This window comes from Mesoplodon densirostris, chromosome 2 (genome assembly GCF_025265405.1).
Source record: "Mesoplodon densirostris isolate mMesDen1 chromosome 2, mMesDen1 primary haplotype, whole genome shotgun sequence".
NCBI classification, from domain to species: Eukaryota; Metazoa; Chordata; class Mammalia; order Artiodactyla; family Ziphiidae; genus Mesoplodon; species Mesoplodon densirostris.
Window position 1 is genome coordinate 114,979,185 of NC_082662.1, and position 25,536 is coordinate 115,004,720.

The 25,536-nt window shown below is 47.3% G+C and overlaps 1 protein-coding gene across 1 annotated transcript in view; it reads right to left on the bottom strand.

Annotated features, from left to right (window-relative positions):
• KCNN3 (potassium calcium-activated channel subfamily N member 3) overlaps nucleotides 1-25,536 on the bottom strand; it is a 170,620-nt gene that overhangs the window by 39,573 nt on the left and 105,511 nt on the right. The window contains exon 3 of the mRNA XM_060088035.1: nucleotides 19,426-19,844. Within this exon, the coding sequence (XP_059944018.1) occupies nucleotides 19,426-19,844 (419 nt within the window). The remainder of the gene's footprint in view (nucleotides 1-19,425; nucleotides 19,845-25,536) is intronic.

Sequence of the window (25,536 nt, forward strand, 5' to 3'; positions counted from 1 at the left end):
GTTGCCTCTAACCTCTAACCTCTTTCCACATGCCTGGGCATCCAGATGGCACTCCTTGGATTTCTGGGGGTGGACTCTGGCCACTTGAAGAGTGACAAAGTCTCGGGCAGGGTCTCAGGGGCTGGTCCAGGCTCACCTGTCCCACAGCCAAACCACCCAGACTTGGCTTATATGATTAACTGGAAGGTCCTGGAACACATCAGAAAGAAAGTTAGTTCTGAAAGCTCAGGACTGTGTGGAGAAGGGAATGGAGACACCCAGCACCTGCACCCCTCCAAGCGGGGGTTTCTTGCTAGAGGAACTTCTAAATCTCCGCAGCTGGCATGCCCCAAGATCTACAAGAGCAGCAGCTGGAAGGAAAGGCTCGTGTGCTGGGGCCTCCCTGCTCATCTCTGTGGCCCCAGGAGCAGAATGAAGGGATGCAGCTGGGGAAAGACAGCCTGCAGCATCCAAACTCCTTTTTTCTGCCTCTTGAACTGAGAGATTCTTGCTGGGGAAAGAGAAGGAGCAAGACACAGGGGAGATGACCCATCTGGACGTTTCCTCTCATTTTCAGGACATGAAGAGGATGGTATAAATCCCCTGCACAGCAGCGGTCTCCTCATGAGCTCCATCTGCTCCTCTGAGAAATGAGGGGGCCTGGTCCCCAGCCCCATGCAACTGTAACCCCCCAAACAGGACAGAGAGCTGGCCAGGTAGGGGAGTGGTCAGTGACCAAGAACAAACAGAAACAGGATGGAAGAAATACCCTGGGAGCACGTTTGTTGCTTTACGGGGCCATATTTGTAAAGACACAGATTCTCAGAGACTTACCCTAAATTGACCTGATGGTGACAAGTGTCCTTAGGAACACAGTGTGGCTGTGCTGAGGGGTTTTGCCTACAGAATGGCATTCTCCTAAGGAGCATTAACCAGAGGCCTAGGACTCCCCAGCCTCTGGGCTTTTCTAGGGAGGGGAGAGAACAGCCATTGACATAACATCAAAGACCTGGGCAGGAGGTGCTTTGCCTGTTGGGTAGGCTTTGTCTCTGGGAGTCACTGAGTCTTGGGGCTACCTTTAGCCAGACAAACCTCATTCTTTTCAGGCGAGGAAATGGAGGCCAGAGAGGAGCATGCTGGGCCCAAGTCCATCGTACTTCTCATCACTGCGCTGCCTCTTCCTACTCTACTAGCACCAGTCATGTCAGCCTGGGATGGTCAGTCCCAGGAGAAAGACCCTCAACAGGGAGCTTAGATTCTCTCCAACTTGTGTGACGTTGGACAAGTCGCTTCCCCTCTCTGGACCTTGGTTTCTTCATGTAAAACGTGAGGATTTTTCCAGTTCTTAGGTAGGTGTTTCTATGATGACACTCTACCATCACCCACACCTACACACCCTCACTCAACCTCCACCCGGTCTCTGGTGAGCATTTGGCTGGGCTGACTGCAGACACAGAAGCCAGTCATCTTCACAGACAGGAGGCCTTTTACATCCCATGGAGAACAAGATGAAGAGTTCTGCTCAAGTGGAAACCACCTAGCAGCCTCCACCCAGAGCCAGCCAGCCACCCCTTGGGCAGCTGCAGCAGGTGGCCACCAAGTTACACAGAACCTCTGACGGCTCCTAACCAAGACTTTTGACCAGTGAACACCTGTGATTCCTGAAACAGAACAGGAGAGGGTGAGTTAGTGTGCCAGCTATTATAAAAGAGTCAGAATGGCAACACTCGGAGTCACCTGAGTCTGCCTGCCTGTCTCTCTACCCCCTCTTCCTCCCCAGCCAGCCTGGAGAGGCCCCTGGAGCCTCCTCCATCCCAGCACCCCAGCCCTGGCTCTGTTTTCCAGGATGCAGCCATCACAGAAGATGCTTGTTACATGTTGCCAGGCAACAAAATGCTGCCTGAAAACTACAACCCACCTCTGACACTTCATAGGGCTGGAAACCACAGATGAGAGGAGCCTGCCAGAACAAAGGAGAAGCGTCAGGAGGGAACACGTCGCAGCTGAGCAATTGCAGAAGCAAAACGAAAGAGCCCAGACAGTTGTATAAATTACCAAACAGCAAACAGATGGGGAGGAAAAACTGACTCACTGAAATGAGGGAGACAGAGAGAGAAGGTGACGTGGAGGAGAGCCCTCCGCAGGTCAAGTCCTCGAAAGGCCTCCTTTATTTTATTTTTGGTCAAATCTGTCATGATTAGAGTTGAGGTTGTTGATAAGGAGGATGATGGTAACGATACTGATGATGATTCCTTAGGCAAACACTTATCTATCGGCTTTTACTTTGATGAGTGATTTTATTAAACACTCTCAAGCAATGGCACGATTTTCCACAGACTTTCCAGGAAATAACAATTATTCCCTAAAACAAAGATCTTCGCAGCCATTTTCATCACCCCCTTGCCCAAATACAGGATGATTCACTTGTTAGCTTAAGTGACCTTGGGCTCTGGAATCTCAAGCACTGAGTAGATCTGGGAGAGCCAGGCCCAGGAGACGCCCAGGCTGGAAGGCTCCCTGGCTGCCAAGGGGACCTCAGAGCGAGGTGCCGGGAGCTCGGCACGGGAGTGTCATGGGTGGAGGACCCTCCCTCTCCAGGCAGGATCTCTGGACCAGCAGTGAGATTCTGCCTCACATACCTCTCAAAGCCTCCATTCCCTAGTTTCTGAAATGGGAAAATTACTCCTGCCCTGCCCACCCCACAGAGTGCTGGCCCCAGAGGAGAAAGTGCATAGACAGAAAAGCTGTGAGCAAGAAGACAGTGTTCCTGACTTATTCAAAATTAATGCCTAACCTCCTACAAGTGCTGGGCATTCTAGAAAACATTCTCTTACAAACTTACCATCTGCTGGGGGAGAGGCAATTAACAAGCAACCTCACACAATGGCGGGTGAGCTACCCCACTGCCCTTGGCTTCAGTTTTTCCATCAGTGAAATGGAGATAACATCACACAAGATTCTTGTGAGGGTTAAATGGGATGATGAATGCAAGAAACCAGTACTTAACAAATGACGGCTCTCTTTCTCCTTCCTCAGGCTTGAGGTCATCCTTAACTAGGCTTTTGAGACCCTGGCTCAGTCTCACCAGCCCTCCAGCTTTGCCTAATTTGGCCGCAGCAACAGTCTGGCAACCTCAGGAGGGTATAGTCTTATTTCTGAAATAATGAAAAGCCTCAAGACACATTTACTCCCTAAATAAAATCCACAGTTTAAATTATAAACAAGAACGAAACAAATTAAGAATGTTGGTAACTAAGTGAGAGCAATTTCATATGCTAAACTTGACAAAATAATTACAAAGCTACTCCCCAGTTAACTGTATTCACATTTACTTAACTCTGTAAGTTTGACAATACAGCTGTTTACTTTATTAATTTTGACATATACTTTCTCAGAAAATGCCTAGCCAGTCTCCAACCCCGCCTGCCCCGGCCCCCTGAAAACTGACATCATGGCATTTGAGGATGATGGGCCGTTTCTACCTGTACCCACTAACAGGAAGTGGCTTCCCGCTAAAAATCGCTGTTTTTCTACAGCACCAATCACAATTTCCATCTAGGTACCAGATAGCATGCCCTCAAACAAATTATTAATTGTCCTCAGAGCGCCAACTGAAAGAAAAATTAAATTCACTTTGCCCATTTTGCTCTTTCTCCTTTGGCCCCAACACAGTCACACAAGACAACTCCCTAATTTAACAAGTATCCCAAGGGCCCTACAGCAGGCAGTCAGGGTCCTGGGGTCCCAGGCCTCTACTGTCCTATGAGTCAGGGGACAGGACAAATCACCGAGTCTCGTTGAGTCGCTATGTCCTAATCCACTAAACAGGGGGCTCTGGACTCTATTTCACCTGCTCACTTCTTAGGGCCATTGTGAGAAGCAGAAGAGATTAAGTCCTTGATTTTATGTTTTCCCCAGCTTTTCGTTCCCTCTCTTATTTGAATTTCATGCTCACCTAGGAAATAGGTAAGACAGGCTTATATTTCCAACCTACGGATCAGAAGAATGAGGCTCAGGAAAGGATCCAGTGTTCCCCAAGAACCAGCTACAATCATAGGCACTTGTCTTATTTAATAGAGGGTAAGTGACTTGCCCAAGGTCACATAGCTGGTGCACTATTAAGCTAGGCTGTGAGCCAGGGTTTTCTGACTTCAGATGTCACCGCTTTCAATTTTGTAGGCAATAAAACCTCACATAGAAATGTGAGGTGTTATTACAATCATTGCTAGTATTACTGAAATTGAACCAAATGGGTTTTATCATGAGTTGACTGTAGAAGGCCTTGGACCCTAAAGCAAGGAATATGGACTTAATCTTCTAAAGGGAGCAATTGCATGTTTTTCAGGGGTAATAGAATGTATCTACTGGTAGTATAATTTGAGGCCAGAGAAGCTACTTCTATAGTCCAGTGTAAGATGGCAGGGATCTGTGTCAGTGAGGTAGCAGGAAGAGATGAGTTTGAGAGACATTACAGCACGAGAACCCCAGGGCTTGAGGCCTGAATAAAGGGGTGAATGGGCGTGGGCATAGGCACAAAGATAGTGAATGGTTATGAGCATAGGAGATAGTTATGGCCTGATAGTCCTTCTTCCCTTCTTCATTGTAAAAGAGCCCAGGAATGAGCAATGGCTGCCAATAATAAAGACTACATGTTTCCGGCCATGTGAGTGACCAATGAACGTGAATGGAAATGACACATGTCACTTCTGGGAAATGTCTTTAGAGAGAAAGAGCACACCTTACTTTGTCCCTTCCTCCCTCCTGCTGGCGAGAAGGTAGATGGGATGGCTGGAACTCTGGCAGCCTTCTTGAACTATGAGGAAGAAGCCATGTACCAAGGCCGGCAGGGCAACAAGGCAGAAGAAGCCTGGGTTCCTAATGCCATGGAGCACCATAACTGCTCTGGAGTGACCCTTTTCCAGTGTTCTTTTGCATAACAAAGAAACTTCTATTTTGCTTAAGCTGCAGTTATTTTGGGTTTCCTGTCACTTGCAGCCAAAAACTAATACTAACTGGAAAATTCCTGAGAAAAAGAAGAGAAAAACAGAGAAGCAGAGAGAAACGAGGGGCAGCATGATGAGTCTGAACAGAGCCTTGATACATGGGACATTCAGTCTTGGCCTAGTACATAGGACGTATCTAAGAACCCTACACTGCCACCACCACCCTTCTAAGTCACCATGTCCTTTGCCCTGGCCTGTGCAATGGCCTCCTAACTCATCCTCCTAGTAGTTTCCTTGCCCACTTCCGATTTATTCTCCACAAAGTTGCCAGAGTGATATTCTTAGAATGAATGGGGTTGTGTTACTCTCTGACTTGAAGCTTTCAGAGGCCTCCCACTGCACTTGTCTTCAATCCCTTAACACAGTCCCCGGAGCCCCCTCTGCAGCTCAGGCTCTGCCACAGCCCTGTGCCCGTCCACACTACCCTCCTTCCAGCCACTCCACACACCATGCTCTTCACCAGCTCAGGGCCTTTGTATGTTCTGTTCCCTCTTCTTGGAGAGCTCATCCCCTTGGTCTGTAAATGACTCATTCCTTCCCATCCTTCAGGTCTCAGCTGAAACATAACCTCTCTGGAGAGACCTTCCAAGCAGGTCCCGGCCGAGTAGGATTCCTCTCCAACCCCATTACTTAAAAAAAAAAAAAAAAAATCATTGCAACCTTGTTTCTTTTAACACCTTCAACAGTATATACCACAGATTTGAAAGTACCTACTTGTGTCTTGAGTTGTTATTGGTCTACATGGTCTTCCCTGGTAGACTATAAGCCCCATGAGGGGAAAAAAATCACGTGTGCTTTACTAAGGTACATTTAATGGCTAACATAGTGCCTAGTGAATAGTAGGGCTCAACAACTATTAACATTATTCCTACTTAGCAAGCCATTCGGAATTGAGCATTACATCTCAGGGAAAAGGCTTGGCTCAACGTTTAAACTTCGGAGGCGAGGATGCATTCTTGTGAGACTGGATGCATTCTCTGGGGGCAAGCATGATAGAGAGATGCCAAAGGGTGGAGAATGTCCTTTAGGAAGCAGTTCTGATGGAGAAAAGAAGGGGATGGGGAAGACCAGCATGAGATGGGTCCAGAGAGCAGAGGGTGGAGGGAGTGAGCTCAACACTGGGGCAACCCCTGTCTAAAGATCTGCAAGGACCTGAAAAACCACTGCTTTTATCAGCAGGAAAACTAAGGCAGAGAATTGGGCTACCAGGCCAGATCCAGAGCTCCTTGCTAAAGCTGGAAGCAGGATATGAGCCTCTTGACACTTAGAGTCCTAACTAGTTCCCCACTTGACTTAAAACTCTTTGGCCTAAGGCTTCCCTGGTTGCGCAGTGGTTGAGAGTCCGCCTGCTGATGCAGGGGACGCAGGTTCATGCCCCGGTCCGGGAAGACCCCACATGCTGCGGAGCGGCTGGGCCCGTGAGCCATGGCCGCTGAGCCTGTGCGTCCGGAGCCTGTGCTCCACAACGGGAGAGGCCACGACAGTGAGTGGCCCGCGTACCGCAAACAAAAACAAAAACAAAAACAAAAACAAAAAAACCCTTTGGCCTAAATTCAGCTGTGGCTCTGTCAGGTGGCAGGCTGAGTGGGGTGTGGGTGCTGGTCATAGGGCACAGGCTAAGCGGGGCCTCTGCAGTTGTACTGAGGAAATATTAACAACAGCGTATGGGGCTGTAGGTTGGGACTGTCAAAAGTGCCCTGGGTCTCAATCCCTAATTCCCAGGTCATTATGCCTCTTCTGGGAGATGCTTGCTCTTCCCATGGGCCACTCTCAAGCTGCACTAAAAGGAGAATAATGCCGAGAAAATGGGACGTTGCCTAATCTTTGGGGCACTGTGTTCGGTCTGGGGCCTCCAATTTGTGGGGACACTGATGACCAAAGAGGAGGGTGAGAAAGAGAGTGGAGTCTGATGGGAACTGAGTCCTGTGAGGACTTGCTGAAGGATCAGAGACCATTAGATTGAAGAAGATGAAACCTGAATTCTCAAACTTTTAAGGGGCCTTCAGCGGAAGAGGGAAGATCAGCCTGCTTCACTGGGTGCTCAGCATGTGCTAAATGCTTTGCCCTGGGCTAAGCACTTTTTGTGAATTATCCCACTTCCCGGATGTCCTGAGGCTAGCTTGCCCAAGGTCACGGCTGTAAGAGCTTGAGCAAGACCCCATGCCCATATCTGCCTAGATGGCAATGGTTTAACCACCAGCCTATGTTGCTTGAATTTTTGTGTGGCTACAGAAAACAGTCAGGACCCAAGTCAGAAACTATGAGGAGTTTAACTTTAACCAATATTAGGAAGATATTTCTAAGTCAGAGCTGTCTGCAGATGGATTGAATGGTCTTTTAAAGTGATGAGTTCCCTGTCCCAGAGCATGGTCAGTAGAGGCTGCATGACTCTGGAGAGATTAAGTACATGTATGATGTCCAAGGTAAATGGTGGAACCAGGAGCCACATGGTCTTTTAACCCTGAGTTCAGGCTCTATCCAGCCTCTGCACGCTGTGTCACTGCACGTATTGGCTCAGCTGCAGCATATTTAACACTTTCAAAAGGAGTTTTACTCAGTAGGCTCTGTGCCCCCTCTGTTGTAGGGGTGTTGAGCTCATATGGCCCTTCTTAGTGTGTCTGGGCCTGTCTGGGCCAGCCTGCAGGGGCTTTGTCGGCAGGCAGCTCCTATGAGCCTCTTGGGAAAACAAAATGACCTGGTGTGGTAGGGTTGGTGGGTTCCCAGGGCCACTATTCCCAGGCCACCAGGGGATGTGGTTGCCAGGGAAACTCTTGGGCAGTGCACAGAGCTGGGAAGTAGACATCCAGGTGGGGTGGGAGGTGGAGCCCAGTGGGGTAGGGCTGGGGATGCTCAGTGAGGTTCCATTTGCAGTATAGCATATCTCGCCCATATACCCTCCCAGCTCAGCCTCTGAGGGACTGGGGCCAAGCCTCAGGGGACGGAGGAGCCTGTATTAAATGGAAGGAGAAAATCTCATGAAAAAATCCCCTAGCAGATATGCTATGAGAGCGGGAATGCAGGGCTCCCCATCGGCTTGGGTGGCAGCAGCCATGCCCGCAGTGGAGGGAGGTGGAAAGCACAGAATGGCAAGGAGTGCACACATGACGTGTCCCAGGCCACCAAACACATGGAGAAGGCCTGTGGGGTGAGGGTCCAGTCCCTTGCTTGTGGGTGCCTGCACTGAGATGCAGGGCACCAAGGGATCACCAGGGGCAAACAAAACCACCCCAAAGTTGAAAAGTGGAAAAGTTGACAGAATGTGGGTTTCCTGTCTTGACTAATGTCAGCCCACAAATAGATGTGGCTGACGTGGCTTACAGGAAACCCTCCCTTTTCCTCACCTTGGCTCCCTCCAAGGATTCCCACCCTTGTAAGATTTTTGGCATTGTCTCCTCCCAGTGGTACAACCTTTTTCAACTGGTCCTGGGGATAAGACTCAAGCCTGGGTGCCCTTAGGCATCCATGATAAGAAACAAGCAACTTCCCCCTTATACATCAAGGGTGGTACTAGCTGTGTACCTTCCTTGGTGGAATCAGGAAGACGGTCATTCCAGCCCATTTCTGTAGGGCTTAATTCTCAGATCTCAGTTGAGAAAAGTTGGATGATCCTTCCCAGCTGGAGAAAGAACCCTGTCCTTAGCTGGGTCTACCTAAGGCAAAAATCCTGGAGGTGAAAAGGCACTGGCCACCTCCCAGCAGAGAGAGTTTATGGAAACCTAGTGTTTAGTGTAACACAAGTTGGAGTAATTTGGGGATTGACTTGACTGGAAAAATGGAATGGTTTCTCAGTGCAGTGGAGTTCACTTTGCACCCACACTGTCCCAAACTAACCTTATGGGCATTTCCCTCATTTCTTGATTCTCCTTTCTAAGAGGTGTCATTCATTACTTATAATTTGTGAATAATATATTATTTAATATAAATAAAAATACCAAGAAACCAGTCACAAATTAACGATTTCCGTGCGTAATTGTCAAAGAGCACAAACATACTGCCAGTAAGAAAGGAAAGAATTGTTGAATCAAAAATAACAGAGAAAGAGCAAGTGGGCTGAGGTAGTAAGGATGGGGGAAAATGTAAAACATGCACATGAAATAAAAATGGGACGCTACTAGAAGCAGGAACGAGAGGCAACCTTGGGGCAGAGGACCCAGTCTGGAAGTTTATTCTTGTTGCCCTGGGCGCCGGCGCCACAGCAGGGTTAAACCTGAACTCTGGCGGCGCCAGGAGCTGGCCGACTGGCTCCTCCCCCTCGGCCCGCCCCTTCCCGTGAGACCCCGCCCACCGGCCCCCACCTGTTCGCGTTCCCCCGCCCGCCCCGCGCCCCCTGGCGGAGCGAGCCTCGGCCCTGACCCCGGTACCAGCCTCCTCCCAAAAGCCTTGGCATTGAGGGAACCACCTACCGGCTGGCTGTTTCTCCCTATCGGATGGGGCCTTCCGCGTCATTGCTGGGATCCCAGAGCCTGGCCCGCCTAGAGCCGGTGCTAGAGAGTTAATGCAGCCCTGCCTCGGACCACACCTCACCTGCATAACTCCACCTGCCTGGACACTGGTTCTAGGTCCTCCCATAATCATTCCGCGGCCACAGAGGGGCTGTAAGTGGCACCCCCGGCCGAGGAGAGAGGACCCCAGCCTAGGCTCACGTCATCCCCCTACCTTGTCCACTAAGGCCACTGGAGGCTAAGTCTGAAGGGGAGCCCTTTAGGAAGGAACTTTTATTGAGCTTTTCTGAGAAAATTATATGTAAAAACTGAGTGAGCCGTTCAACTTCACATTCCAAGCCCTGTTGATATAAAATATGAGTTCCTGTGCAAGATGAGAAGAGGGGCTTTGTGGAGGGAGAAAAAACAAAATGCTCCCTCTTTACAGTAAAACACACACACACACACACACACACACACATATTACCATGCATTCTCACTGAAAATACAATAAAATGTAATGAAAAAAATCACATGTAACATCCCACAGAAAACAATAGATTTATTTTCCTAGCATTTTCTATGCTTGTTATACATCTATGTATTTTTAATTGGTAACATCCTATATAATACCTTTGTGTGCTCTTTTAAAAAATATTACATCACGACTATTTTCCTACCTTATTATAGTCTTTGAAGGATGATTTTTTAAAATTGTTGCCTAACTACCCATCATATTGATGTGCTATGATTTATTTAACTGTTTAAACCCTGGACATTTGCTTGGTTTCTGATTCTCCACTGTTGTAGAACGCATCATGCCGAAGAATCTTGACATAATTGATTATTCCATTAGAATAGCTTCCTAGAAGGTGAATTCCTGGGTTAAATTTATGAACTTGTAAAGGCTCCCCTGACATACTATTTAATTGTTTTCCAGAAAAATGGTGCTAATTTTCCTTCTTGCCATCAGTATGAAACAACCCATCCACCCCACCACAAACAATAACAACTTTCTTCAGCATCGAATTATATTTATTTAAATTTTTGTCAATTCTGGAGGAGAAAAAGCAATTCTCCTTGTAGTTTTAATTTGTAGTTCTTTGATTTGAGAGGCTGTGTTTTTCATTTTATTGGTTATTTGTATTTCTTCCTTTGTGGTTGTCCGTTTTTATTTTTAGCCTATTTTTTTTTTACCGAGGAGATGAGTTTTTCTGATTGGTAACTAAGACTGCTTTGTACAATAGGGATATTTACCTCTTCTCATGTTTGCTGCAAATATTTTTCCTAGTGTAACATTTGCTTTTTAAAATAAATTTATATTTTTTGAAGGACAGAAATCCAGAATTGTATGTATAATATAATCAGATATACCAGTCTTTTCCTTCACATTTCTTCTCTTCTAAGATTATAAGCTTAACAATTCTCTCCCATCTCAGGACTGATTAAATATTTACTTTGTTTTCTGTAGTTTGTTCATGGTTTCTTCTTCTACATCTGACTCTTTAATCCACCTGGAATTTATTTTGGTGGCTGGTGAGAGGTGGGGTTCTAATTTGATTTTTCATCCAAGTATCCAATCTTCCCATTAACATTTATGGAATAATCTACTCCTTCCTAATTGGTTTTTTCCTCAAATATTGGGTTCTCACATACTAGGATTTATTTCGGGAGTTTCCATTAGGTTTCATTGATCTGTCATTACTGATTTTTCAGTAATGCCACAGGGACTTAATTACCTTAGTTTTGTAACACATTTTAATATCTAGTGGAGAAAGTGCCCATCAAAGGTCTTCTCTTTCAAAAACAATTAAGCTATTCTCTTTTATTTATTAAAACATCCTCAGAATCAGTAGGTTTCCACTTTCAAATTTCTAATTTTGTTTGTGTTTTCTTTTTTTCTTGATTAGATTTATTAGAAACTGGTATCTTTTGGATTCACAAATTCTGTTTTTCTTTTTTTTAAATTCATTAATTCCTGTCTTTGTTATAAAGCTAATTTGTTTTGAGGCTTGTTCTGTTCTTCTAATGAATTCAATTTATTTTCATGCTTTTTATTTTAAATGAAAAATCTTAAGGATATTTTTCATCTGAGAACAACTTTGGTCACATCTGAGTTTTAATATATAGAGTTGTTATAATTTTTCAAATAGTCTTCAATGGTAGTTTTGAATAATTCTCTTTTGACCAAGTTGTAATTGAGGAGACTGCTTTAAAAGCCCCCCCCCGCCAAAGTTTCCTTTTAATTGAAGTTTATGGCCTTGTTGTTAGGCCTTGTTGTTGTTGCCTGAAATTTTTTTTCTGTTGTTTTGAAACGTGTGGCCAAGAAGTTGATTAATTTTTGTAAATGTCGATGGATGCTTAAAAAGAAAATGTATTATTTGTTTATAGGCTACAAAGTTCAAAATTTATCAGTCAATTAAGACATTAAAAACTCAGATCGTCTATCTCCTTATTTATTTTTGCATAAAAGTTCACAGTTTTCCTGTGTATAATATTTTTATCCATATTAAATGGTTCCTTTGGACCATTTAATGGTTTTGGCTTTGAATTCAACTTGGTTTAAAATGAGGATTTCTACTCAATTGCCGTTTGGTTTGTACTTAACTAATAAATTTTGCTATTCACTTATTTTTCTGGGTTCTTCCGTTTTAGGTACCTCTCTTGTAAATAGCGTAAAATTAAATTTTGCTTTTAAATCCTATCTAAGTAAGGGACATTGTCTTCTAATTGGGGAGGTAAATTCAATTATGTTGATTGTTATAAATTTTAAGTTTGGTTTCCTCTCATCTTGTTTCAGGCTTTCTGTTTTTAAAGTCTTCCTTCCTGCTTCCTTTATTTTTCTGTCTCTGATGATGTTTGTGTGTCTCATCCAGGAATGTGGAAAATGCACATTCTCAAGGTAGGGAAAAGCAAGGCTCTCAGGCAGGGGGTTGGGGGTCCCTGGTCTGCTGACCCCTGGCTCCATGACCCAAGGCACATTGCATAACGGTAACCTCCCTGGGCCTCCATTTCCTCACGTGTAAGATGAAGATAATGATAGTCCCTGTACCTCATAGAGCTGTGGTCTGGATTAAGTGAAATAACACCTGGCTGATGCTATCGTTATCATTATTATACTTATTAAATTCTCCCTGTGGTTGCCTTTAGCTTTAAAAAATGATTTAAACTATATTTCTCTAATTATTAAAATTGAGACATAAGGCTTTTAAAATTCTTTTCTACTTAAGATTATGAATTTATCATGCTTTTACTAATCCTTCCTAGACAACTTCTCTCAACTTTTTTTTTTTTTTTTTTTTTTTTTTTGCAGCATGCGGGCCTCTCACTGTTGTGGCCTCTCCCGTTGCGGAGCACAGGCTCCGGACGCACAGGCTCAGTGGCCATGGCTCATGGGCCCAGCCGCTCCGGGGCATGTGGGATCTTCCCAGACCAGGGCACGAACCCGTGTCCCCTGCATCAGCATCCGGACTCTCAAACACTGCGCCACCAGGGAAGTCCCTTCTCTCAACTTTTTAATCTGAGAGTTAGCAACCCTCTCATTATTATGGAATTATTATTTTGTTGCATACATTTACTCTTTCCAGAATCTACTTTTTCTTTGACATTAGAATTTCGTTTTACAATCATGTTTAAATGTAGTCTGGATTTCATGTTTACCTGGTTTCAATACTGTCTACCTGTCTTTCTTTCATATAGTTCCATTATTAAGATCTTAATCGTGATTCATCCCTTGGTCAACGGACACACAAGCTCTCCCAAAAAGTGTAGGTTGTAGCCTTCTGAGCCCGTAAAACTCCAAGAATGACTTTTGCTCCTCTTGTTTCCTCATGTAAATGACACGAATGCCCTAATGTCTCCTGGAATTTAGGGTTCTGAGGAAAAGTCAGCTCTGTGTTGCCTATGTGCTTCTAGGATTGTTTAACCTTATGATTCAGAACATTTTCCAGAAAAAAAATTATTTTTCCCCCTATTCTAAGTGGAAAACAGGAAACTTTTTGATCTGAATAATCTTAACCTCCCCACCACCGCCCTGGCAGGCCAATTCTGATAAAGTTTTCTTCATGTATGTCCTTGATTTTGCTTTTATCCAAATCATTCTGGTTTCTTCCTCCAAAATAACTCTAGAGCTAGGATTTAGCCTTGATTCTGCAGCTTCCAATTCTGTCCTATTCACCCTCTTCTCTCATCTCTTTGTTCTTGTCTTCTACATTTGGAGAGAACTTTGTTTGTCCTTCACATTCCGCATTTTAAAAAATTCAGTGCCCCAATGTGGATTTTCTTTTTGCTAAAACATTTTCATTTTCTGTGAACTCTAGGCTTATGTGAACCAGATACATTTTCATTTCATATCTGCCCACTCCTCTCTATCACAGAGATCACATCTTCTTGCACCCTGTAAGGGATGCCCAAGAATTTTCAAATGTTGCTTTCTGTTCCTCATGATTAAACGTTATTCTGCATCTTCAGAATTATTTTCCTCTTTCTTAATGGTGCACATTTGTTTCAAGGCCTCCTGTATGATTCCCCTTCCCTCCCCTCCTCAGTTTCCCCTACCGAACCCCTGCCGGGAATCCATCTTTGAATTAGGAGTGATCTATCCAGACCTGGCACCCGGCAGCAGGATTGCCCTAGGCTGCTCCTCTGCCCAGCGGGGTGCTGATTTCCCCTTCCTCTAGCTAGAGGGCAGGGTTCCAGTTCTAGCAGGCTTCAACCAATGTGACAGGATACTTTCCTATCCTTACTAACTAGTCTTCTCATTCCCCAAACCAGTGGTTTGTATCCTCTAAAGTCATGGACTCCTGCTAGTAAAAAATTTTTGAGCATGCACCCTCCCCCTGCTATATGTATATTTATTATAAATTGTCCACATGTATTACAGTCTACCTGCATATTAAGATTAGCAAAGATTAATTTTCTTAGATAAAAATAACTATGAATAGAAACTCTGATCATTTCTTCCCGTCGTCCCAGTGGGTCACTGTGCACGTGTTACACATTGGAGGTTGTGCCTGGCATCAGAGGGCCCGTGAGAACCCATTGCTCTCAGAGCTCTTCCCAGCTCTGCCCAGCACACAAAGGCTCTATTTGGGCACATGTGTCAACCTCGTGCTATGTACTTCCTTCTGTAGACCTTCTCTCTGCTTCTTTCTTGGAGCTGAAGCCCCTGGTGGAGGTGGTAGGAGATTGTGGGAAGGAGACGGGGAGGAGGAGGGAACTGTTCTTGCTCCCAGCTTCCGGCTGGTGCAGACCTGGGTGTCTGGGACAGAAGCAGAAGAGACTGGAGGAAGGAAGCCTCTTTTTATCTTCCTTATGATGGGAGGAGTGGCTCTCTTTTAATGAGAGAAAGAATGGCCACTCATTGTTTTTCTCCAGTTCCAGCAGCCAGGTCTCCAGAATCCATTTTCTCACGAAAATGCCAATATACAGACTTAGATGAAAGTTCACACCATCACCAAAGACCTGTTGATAGGCTGGAAGGCCTGAGATACTGACACAGCCTGTGAGCAGAACTTGGAGCCTCAGGAGAGAAGAGGCCAAAGGGATTCCAGTCACGAGGGTAGGAGGTCATTTACAAAACTTGGCTCGGGATCACAAGACTCAGCCCACTCTGTCAGTGTCATGGGAGGCCTTGTCGCTCCTCCCAGGGAGATAAACAGCCACATGTGAGCTGGCAGGCTTCGTTCAGGGCGTGCCAGGAAAGCCCCCTTCCTGCCTTGCTGCCTTTAGGCCTGGGCCCCCCCACCCCGTGGTCTCTCCACCAGTTCAGCTGCTTGGCATGTGACAGTGTTTAATGAGGAGGTTCCTCGGATGGGCTCTGGGAGGCCTGTGGGAGGCGGGCACGTGGCCAGGAGAATCCCAGAGAATGGCGAGTGCCACACTGTCAGGCCTCAGAACCCATGATGTAATGTTTCACTGGGGTGCGAGGAAAACAAGCCTGCTGTTGATGCCGCCCTCCCAGCAACCAGGCGCTGCCCTCCCCATAGCAGGCTGTTCTGGGTAATTACTGATTCCCTCTCCCTCCTTGGAAGGAGGAAATGTGAAAAACCTTTATTGTCACATAAAAGCCAACCCCAGATATGAGAAATGTCTTTCAAAATGAGTCTTGCTGAAGAGGGATTTCCATAGCAACTTCAGAAGTGTGTGTTCACAGCTAGAGATGTATCCGGGCTGATGAAACCCACCTGGAATGTGAACAAGCCCTGCTCTGGGCATCAGCAGAGGGGAGTTTTTCTAGAGCCTGTCATGCTGCTATGTGACCTTGGGCGAGTCCTTTACTCTCTCTGCTGTCTCAGATGACAGAATTGTCATTGATCAGGCTGAGAGAGAAAAATGGAATCTTGCCCACATTGGACAGGGCGGGTCCTTCCACCCTGGTCCGAGGCTTCAGTCCTCCAAAGCACTGCCTGCCTCCAGTTTCTGTCCGGTCTCTGGTTGAATAATTCCTATCTCAGTCTCTGCCAATCTTGCTGATTATTTGACATTGGGGAAGGACAATGCTCATTTAAGCTTGATTCTAAAAGAAATTGCTTGGTCTTTTTAAAAGAAGCACTTTGCGTGATTAGGAAAGAATATACTTACTCATAAACGCTTCCACAGCTCCATAGGTCAGATTCCTGGGAAAGAGTCACTGGGACGCTGCGATTTGAGTGTGGGAGGTTTGTTGGGGCTGCTCTCAGGATCAACACCCATGGGGCCTGAGGGACATAGGACTGGGGAGAGGGAGGGGTTGAAGTGCCATGTGATCCCTCGGGAGCCCTGGAGCCAGGAAGGCCCTGCAGAGCTGTGAGGTAAAGGGGCTGGGCCTTTCAACTCCTACACTGACAAGTCATTGGATGCTTGCTGCCCTGGGCAGGAGGCTTGATCTTAGCTGAAGCAGCTCCCTTCATCCAGGGCAATTCTGCCACAGGTGACAATCCCAGCCGAGGGAGTGAGAGCCTGGGCCGAAAGGGGGCCCCGGGGTGGCGTACCACAGCATCCACTACACTCGGCTATGTTTGAATTTAACCTGAAGGCAGCCCTGAAGACAGGGTAGTAAAATGGTTAAAAGCACAGACATCAGAGGCAGGCAAAACAGCAAGACTGGGATTTAAGTGTCAGTCTCAGTGGCTGTGAGACACTCAGATCGGGAAAGTCGCCAGGGGAGGCTAGGCCACAGTTTCCTTGTAAATGCAGGATTCAGCCTGGGCTGGTGAGACAAACATGAAGTTCAGAGTCAGAAGCAAGTTCAAATTCTGGCTCCATATTTACTGGCTCTGTGACCTCGGGCTAGTTACTTTACATCAGTTTCCTCCGCTCTAAAATGAGGACAATCACAGTGCCTCTACCACAGGGCTACTGGGAGGGCAAATGGAGATAACAGTGAAGTATTTCACACAGAACTGGCACAGGGTAAGCTCCCCAAAAACAGGGGCAATGATAACACCCCACGTGTTTTAATATATCTCATGTGAGATCTAAGCAAAAGCCTTTTGGTCAAAGGGTCTTTTCACAAGAGAAGGGGAAGCTTTAGGAGAACCTTTGATTTGCTCGTTGCTTCTCTGTGCCTTTGCCTTGGACTTCAGCTGGGCATGTCAGTCATCTCCGAAGACAGAGGCCCATGGTCTGATGGAGGCCAGGTCAACCCAGCCCCAGTGTGGAGGTCATAGAGTGTCATTCAGTGCCAAAGAGCATGCAACAGAGTACTCTGCAAACTACACACTCGGATGATGAAGCACGCTCATCATCCGATAAAAAATCATCACCCAGACTTCTGACAGGTTCAATAAACAATGAAACTCACTTGCTGGTACTTTGTTCCATGTTTGCGCATCTGAAAAATGGGGTAACGATACACACCAAACAGGGTCGATTTGAGGACGCGGAAGATTTCAAACACCTTAAGGGGCTATGCAAATTCAATTATTATTGCTGTTAGAAGACTCAGCTTTGATCAATTAAAAAGGAAAACAGGAAGAGCATAGGTCCACATATAGTAGGAATTGGGTTGTTCTAATTATAAAAAGGCAGCCACAAGATTCCCAAGAGTTATCAAGAGATCTCCGTTATTAGTATGAATAGTCACTATCATGATCACAGTGTACGCTTCACATACGTTATCTATTTGACTCCAACAACAAATCCTATAAAGTTGGTATTATCCCCAGCTTGCAGATGAGAAAACTGAGGCCCAGACTGGCACCATATTGCTCAGCTAAGGGAACTATGAGGAATCTGGGGTTGGAACCCAAACATATGCTTTCTCCATTGCAGAAAGAGTGTCTGCTTACCAGAGAAAATTCATGAAGCCTGGTGAATTATGATCCTACTTAGAGCAGATGTTATAATGTCAGCTGCTGAGTAATGATGGGGTTCTGAATACATGGGTATCGTGGGTCCTTCAGGCTTTGTATGTGAGAAATGTCTCCCAGCATGGCACTGGCTCTCAGAGACTGACCCTGCCATGCACAGGGGTCCCTGTCTGGCTGCAGCAGAATGGCCTCTTTATCTGACTGTGTGTCTTCTGGCCAAACATCTGAAAGAACTGTCTGCACACAGAACATTTCAAAATAGGTGGGAAATCTGGTTCAGTGAACCCCTGAGATATTGTTAGACTAACTCTCCTCCAGACTTCTTTTGCTTGTTTTATCCCTCCTGGGACACTGGTACATGGAAGATTTGATAATACAATTTTTTTGTGTGTGTGGTACGCGGGCCTCTCACTGCTGTGGCCTCTCCCGTTGCGGAGCACAGGCTCCGGATGCACAGGCTCAGCGGCCATGGCTCATGGGCCCAGCCGCTCCGCGGCATATGGGATCTTCCCGGACCAGGGCACGAACCCATGTCCCCTGCATCGGCAGGCGGACTCTCAACCACTGCGCCACCAAGGAAGCCCTGACAATATAATTTTATGTGATAATGAATGAAGGGTGATCTGAGTAAATTACACAGGACGCTTGACCAGGCCTCCCAGCATACTAAAAATAACCTCTCTCAAGTAAATATATATCTACCTTCTATCTCAAGTGATCCTCACTTTAAATGAGGACACTGAGGCCCAGAGAGGTGAAGTGACTTGCTCAAGTCTCACAGCTACTTAGGGGCAGAATCCAGGTTTTTAACCTCAGTGTTCAGACTCCACATATGAAATCAGAGAAAATGAATATCCAGGACAAGCTTGAAAGGGAGAGGAGTCAGTAAGGGCAGCTTGAGGATGGCGGTGGAAACGGGTAGCCACAGACCTACCCTTGAGCCTTGATGATGGCAGTTCTGAGGGGCTGGCATGATGCCCTAGAGCCCCAGATCTCTATTAGGCCATATCCCCCTTCTCTCCTACCAGCCACCAACCTCCCAAAACAATGTTTCCCAAAGTATGTTCCAACAGTGAGGTACTTCTCAAACTTTAAGGTGCATACAAATCACCAGTGAACTTGTTAAAATGCAAATTCTATTCAGTAGTTCCAGGGTGAGGCCTGAGATTCTGCAATCTAACAAGTTACCAGTGATGCTGATACTGCTGGTCTGTGGACCAAATTTTTGAGTAGTGAGGCATCCATAGTGATGTACAATGAAAAGCGTTGGTGGGTGAATACTCTTGAGAAAATCTGGACTAAACAAAATTAAACCAGTTTCATTACTGCAGGACTTCTCAGAGCCTTTAAAATGCTAGCGAACATCCTTAATCTCCAAGAGGGAGACATAATGCAGAAATTGCAAAGTGTTATATGTGAGAAAGGGGTAATGATATAACCAGAATGCTTTGAGATATACTGGTTTACAAAGAATAGGAAATGAGGATTATATATGCATTTTTCCCAGCTTACCTTGGTTCCAATGTTTCAATGTTGCTGTTCATATTCAGCCCCAACCCGGTCCTCTCCTCTCCCATTTTCTCCTGAGGTGTCTGGGTACATGCCTGTTTCTTCCATCAGACCACATACATCTGGCCCCCCCGACCCCGCTCCTCCTCCCTTCCCCCATCCTAACATGCACTGTGTGCTCAGAGGCCCCGGTCGAGTGGAGAACCCAACCCGCTGGAATACCTTTCGCAGACGCGGACGGTCCAGGCAGCGATGATCCACAGTGAGATGCTGAACACGAGGAGCACGGTGCCGGGGCAGATGGTCATGAGGGTCTTCATGACGAAGCGCGTGTTGAAGTTGATCTTGTTGAGGGCCCCGATGCTGCGTGACGAGGCGTCGGTGAAGAGCTTGCTGTGCAGTAGCATGACGCGGGCGATCAGGTACAGGCGCAGGAACATCGGGATGGACAGGATGATGTCCACGTCGGCCTCCGCCCGTGAGGGTGTGTAGGAGAAGGCCAGGCGCGCCGTCCAGAAGAACTTGTACTCACCAGGAATGGGGTGGATGGCGCACACCAGCATCTCCAAGCTGATGTAGAGGATGCGCTCGTAGGTCATGGCTATCCGCCAGTCGTCCGCACCATTGTCGATCACGAAGAGCTGTGGGAGCAGACAGCCTGTTAGCACAGCCAGGATGGAACCACACAGCGGGGGCGAGGGAGGATCCGGCAGCTGATCCGCCTCAGGGCCCTCTTTGGAGGCCTCGCCTGGGTGAAGAGAGCCCTGGACAGGGAGTCAGGAGACCTGGCTAAGACACGTCAATCTCTGGGCCTCCATTTCTGTAAATTGCTTCCCAAGATTCCTTCCAGCTCCAAGGAGCCCCTAAACTGGTTGTCTCATGACTAGGAAGATGAACAGCTCACTTGTATTGAACACAGGTCCCTGGGCCCCTGCCAGGCCCTGCGCTGAGCCCTGAGGGGGATGCGGAGATGAAAAAGCTAAGTTTCCTGAGTGAACTCATAGGGCTGGCACAGACTCCTCTTCCCACTGGGAGAAAAGTGCCTGCTGGCAGCACTTTGCTCTCTGTCGGTGGTGGGGTATTAGTGGTGTGGGCCCTGGAGCCAGACTGCCTGGGTCTGGATCCTGATCCCAACACGAACTAGCTCTGTGACCTTCAGCAAGTTACTGAGCCTCTCTGTGCCTCAGTTTCCTCATCTGGGGACAATGATAATAATACCTGCTGCATAGTGGTCGCTATGTGGCTGCAATGGATTAGTACGTACAAAGTGCAGAGAATCCTGTCTAGCACCCAGCTCTGTAAGTATTAGCTATTGTTATTTTTAGCGTTATTAATCCATGGGGTCTCTTTCTGTTCATGAGGGTTGGGCTCAGTGATGTCTAAGCTCCCTTCCGGCCCTAACCTTCCTTCCACGAAGATGAGGCTCCCACTGTCGCACCAGGAGGACTGGCAAAGCAGCCGAAACAAGCCTTCACTGAGCATCTGCTATGTGCCCAGCCTGGGCTCAGTGCTGGGTTCGCATACTGGGAAGGCCCAGGCTTGTTCTCAAGGAGGTCCCACAGTGGGGGGTCTCCCACACCCAATGACTGTGAAGGGGGCCTCATGTTCTTCCCCTCCATGGCCCCAGTCTCCACATCTGTGAAATGCAAGGCCTCTGAGGTCCACCTTGGACATCTGAAGGTTCTGATTCTTAGAAGGTGAGGTCTGCAATCAGGGGCCTGTGCTGGTCATGGGGACCTCCTGGACAGGTATGCGCCTCACTTATGAGAGGCAATGGAAGCATTTATCCTCATGATAATCCTAGGAAGGATTCATGGCCAGAAGGAAATTAGGCTGCCTTAGAAAGAAATTAATGTTGGGGCCAGGGTTGGGTGGAAGAAGTTTGATTTAACCTGGAAATACACCCTTCAGCATGGAGGGAGTAACAGAGAGTTTGGGTCAGCGTGGATTGGGCGTGCTGGTTGAAGGCTGAGCTAAGCCTTGCTTGCCCTCACACTTCACCCCACTTCACAGGGAGCTTAGGAATGGAGAGGCCCTTTACTCTGTGTGTCCCCCTGTTTTCTCTGCAGTTTGGGCCAAAGGAACATTCTGCTGTGTTTTGAAGTTAGTCACCAAGCACCCTTCTCTTCTCCCTCCTTCACTGCCTGCCCTCTAGGCCACCATGCCCACAACCAAGGACCCAGGAGAGAAAACCGTGGCACCCATGTCTGGGGCCTCTGAGGGTAAAAAGGGCCCATCAAGGGATCTGTGTCGGGGGACTTCCCTGGTGGTCCAGTGGTTAAGACTTCGCCTTCCAACGCAGTGGGTGCGGGTTCGATCCCCGGTAGGGGAGCTAAGATCCCATGTGCTTCGTGGCCAAAAAACCAAAACATAAAACAGAAGTAATACTGTAACAAATTCATTAAAGACTTTAAAAATGGTCCACATCAAAAAAATCTTAAAAAAAAAAAGAGGATCTGTGTCATGTCTGAGACAAATTCAAGGTGAACCAATCAAGTCACATGACCTGAACAGGGGTCTCCTGCTTGCCTTACTTTTAGGGTGTGCCTGTGATATTTGTCTGCCTCATGGAGCAAGTGCTAGGCAACTCAGTGGGCTGCCCAGAGGCAAGGGCAGATACAAAAGTGCACAGGGAGGGGAGGCAGCCTGTGAGAGCACCTCTCTCACCTTTCTGGACCATAGTTTCCTCTTCCTTCTGCCCTGGGACCTCACACAGCTATCATGGGGAGTAAGGGAGATAATGGGTATGAAGGGCTTCATAAACTACAAAAGATCATTCATTCATTCATTCATTCAACAAACATATGTTGGAGGCCCTCTATTTGCCAGGGAGCTGGGCATTCAGGGTTCAATGAAACAGCTCTGAGCATGGCCCCCTGTGATGAAGATCATGGAAGGGAACTAGAAGGCTCTATGGGAGCAAGTGGCTGAGGGGCTGACCTCTGCCCAAGCGGCTGTAATTAGTAAGGTGTGCTCTCTGAACAGGAGAGGGTACCCAGCACAACACCAGCCGAGACTCCCCCTCCCTCCTTCCCCAGCGCAGCTGAGCTGGGGGGTTTTCCAGACCCAGGTTTCCACCATCAATTAGAGGGACCTAGAGGCTGCTCAAAGGATTCCCTCTGTTTCTAACTGCTGCCGACAGGCCGAGCCATGGCAACGCGACTGCCTGGCCAGACTCTTCAAATACAAAATGAAAACCATCCACCCTATAAGAACTGCATCAGGTTACTATAGCAACCGGGTTCATTCTGGGCAGGAACTGAAGTAAAGAGTCACAGGTTCCTTGAATTTCCTGATGGAGAATGAGATTGTATACCATCCAAGTTAAAGGTGAGGCACGTCGGCAGTTCTGCCCAGCTTGACAGGAGGGTGCTGGCCCTGGGGTGGTGTCCCTACCTGCCTCCCAGGTGCCCCGCTTCTGTTTCAGTTTCCTGGCGCACGGCTTGGGGTGGGGGGACGACATGGGTAGTGGAGCTGGAGGCTGATGAGCTAGACTGAAGTCTCACACATCCAGATACTTGCTGTGTGATCTTAGGCAGGTCACACCACTTCTCTGAGCCTATTTCTACATCTCTATCATCAGACTATTAACCTTGACCCTGTCCATCACACGGGATTAGCATTAGGATCCAATAATACAGATAAGAGGGAATGTGCTTTAGCAACTACAGTTGGACCTCCATATCCATGGCTGAAGAACTGTGGATCCAGAGGGCTGAGGGTCCTACACCATTTTATATAAGGGACTTGGGCATCCTCAGTTTCCTGGAACCAACCCCCTGTGGATACCGAGGGATGACTATACTCTTAAAATGTGAGGGATTATTAATCCGGCTGGCTTGGGAGGCACTCATAAATAGTATGTATGGGGGCCAGCAGGGAGATATTTCAGGTGGCAGATTGAGAGCCTCTGCTAGACAGGGCTCCAGTGCAGGGATTTGTGGATCAGCAGTGTGGGCAATATGGCCCAGAAGATTCCATTGCTGTCCCATATGAGGACGCCCTTGTGCTTGCTCCCATCTGACTCCTGGAACCACAGTTCCCCAAGTGTAGCCTCACTCAGACTTAGGCAGGTAACCGTACCCCACACTGCCATGTCCTCACTCAGCATCCTGTTCATTCCTTACAAATCACAAATTTCAGTTACGTATTTATTCATGTTTGCTTGGGTTTTGCCTGTCTCCCCCACCCCAGAGCAGTGGTTCTTGACCTGTCTGCACATCAGAATCACTTGGAGAGCTTGTCTAAAAATACCCACACTTGGACCCCAGACCAAACCTCTGGGCATGAGGCCCTGGCATTGGGATTTTTCTTAAGCTTCCTTGGGTAAGCCTAAAGTGTAACCTGGATTGAGACCCACCAGTCACAGCTGGACTGCCAAAGGGATAGGGCCGTGTCCACCTTGTTCCCTGTGGTATCTCCAGTGCCAGACCAGATCTTAGCATATATAGGTGTTGGGTAAATTCTTGCGTAGTGAATCAATAACTACTGCTTACTGTGTGACCATGGATGACTAAACACCCCTCTCTTGGGCTCAGTTTCCTCCTCTGAGGAATGAGAGGATAGATTGGATGATCCCCGAGGTACCTTCTGCTCTGAAGAGCCCTTATTCCATGGTCCTATGCAGACCTCGTGTGTGGTCTCGGGGCACATGAGCTCCCAGGGGACAGGACCCATGCCTGGCTCATCTCACCTCTCCCCAAGGCCTGAGATGGTCCTGGTACACAGTGGGCAGTCAATAGAATTTTAGTGAGTAAACGGGTGGGTAGGTGGACGACTGTGTCATGTGAAGAAAAGGACAGGTGGCCAGTGGCCCTTTTTAACCACCCAGAATGGAAACTCCCATAGAAAACTCATTGCTAAGCCTGTGAGTAATGAAGTACCTGACGATTTATCTTATGCCATAGGAAGGACATCCTCCTATTCCCAGGGGGTGGTCCAATCTGGAATAAAGGGTCACAGGTGATCTCCAAGCCTTAGAAGGTGCTGGAGAAGTGCTGGAGCACTGCTGGACCAGAGTGGGGAGGGTGGCAAAGGACTGTCCTTCCCTCCATTTGGGTCTCAGCCACCCATGACTGGTTCTAGAGCAGCCTGACTGGTCACCCTGATGAATTTTGGAAGAGTGCTGAGGTGATATGGATGGGATCTGGCATGGGACAAGGGGGGCCAGAGGGCCCGTGGGGGTTCGGGGTGTGGGGTCTGCTCTGAGATGTCACAGAGTAGAAGCCTCAGAGGCCGGGGGCTGACAAACATGTTTCCTCCTGACCTGGCCTGGGTTTCCCCTGAGTGAGGAAGGAAAGCCACGATCTCCAAACTGCTGTGTCTTTCTGCCTCACATGGTGATGCCGCTCATTTGGGGTATGGCCGGACTGAAGATGGAATGCTTTGGTGCCAGGGCCTGTGGTCACCTGCAAGTCCCACTCTTACCCCAGATAGTGTCCTGAACAGAGCTGGCTCCAGACCTGATCCTCTGCCACTTAACTGGTTCTAAGAGCCTGCGGGATTTTCAGCCTGTTGGTATAATTCCAAGAGCTTTGGGAGGGAGATTTTATGTGAGAGAGCAATTCCAAACTTGCCTTCAAGGAGCTTGTAATTAGAAAGAAAGGAGAACCAACTCAGTCAATTCAACTCAACTCAATTCAAGAAAATAATTAGTAAGAACCAACTAATACTTGAAATTTGCTAAGAGAGCTGATCATGTGTTCTCAAAAAAATAAAAAAGGTAATGATGTGAGGGGGTAGATGTGTTAATTAACTTGACTGTGGTAATCATTTCACAATGTATATGTATATCAAATCAACACACTGTACACTATACAATTTTATCTGTCGATTATACCTCAATGAAAAAGAACCAACTAGGTGAGAACACTGTGGTGATATAAATATGAATCAGACACATGTCCCATGAATCAGCTCACAACCTCAAGGAGCTCTAGCATAAGAGAGGCATGATAAGGGCCCATCATGGAAAGCTTCTTAGGCAAGATAGGGATTCAGTAGTGCTTGGAAGGCCTGTATCAGACAAACCTGGTGTGGTGCCACCAAAATGCCACCAATTCCTCCCATCCCGTTTGTTTCTTTCTTCACATGTGACTTTGCTTCTCCTCCCAGCAAGAGGTACATACAGTCCATTTCTCAAGAGGTACAGTCCATTTCTCCCTTGAATCTGAACCTGGCCATGTGCCTTCCTTTGGCCAAAGGGACATTAGATAATGTGATGTAGCTGAGGTTTGTAGAATGTCAGTATGATGGGGCTTGCTGTAGACACATGGCCCCATTTTCCCCGTCACCCCAGCCTACAGCCAGCACCAGCTGCCAGGCACACGAGTG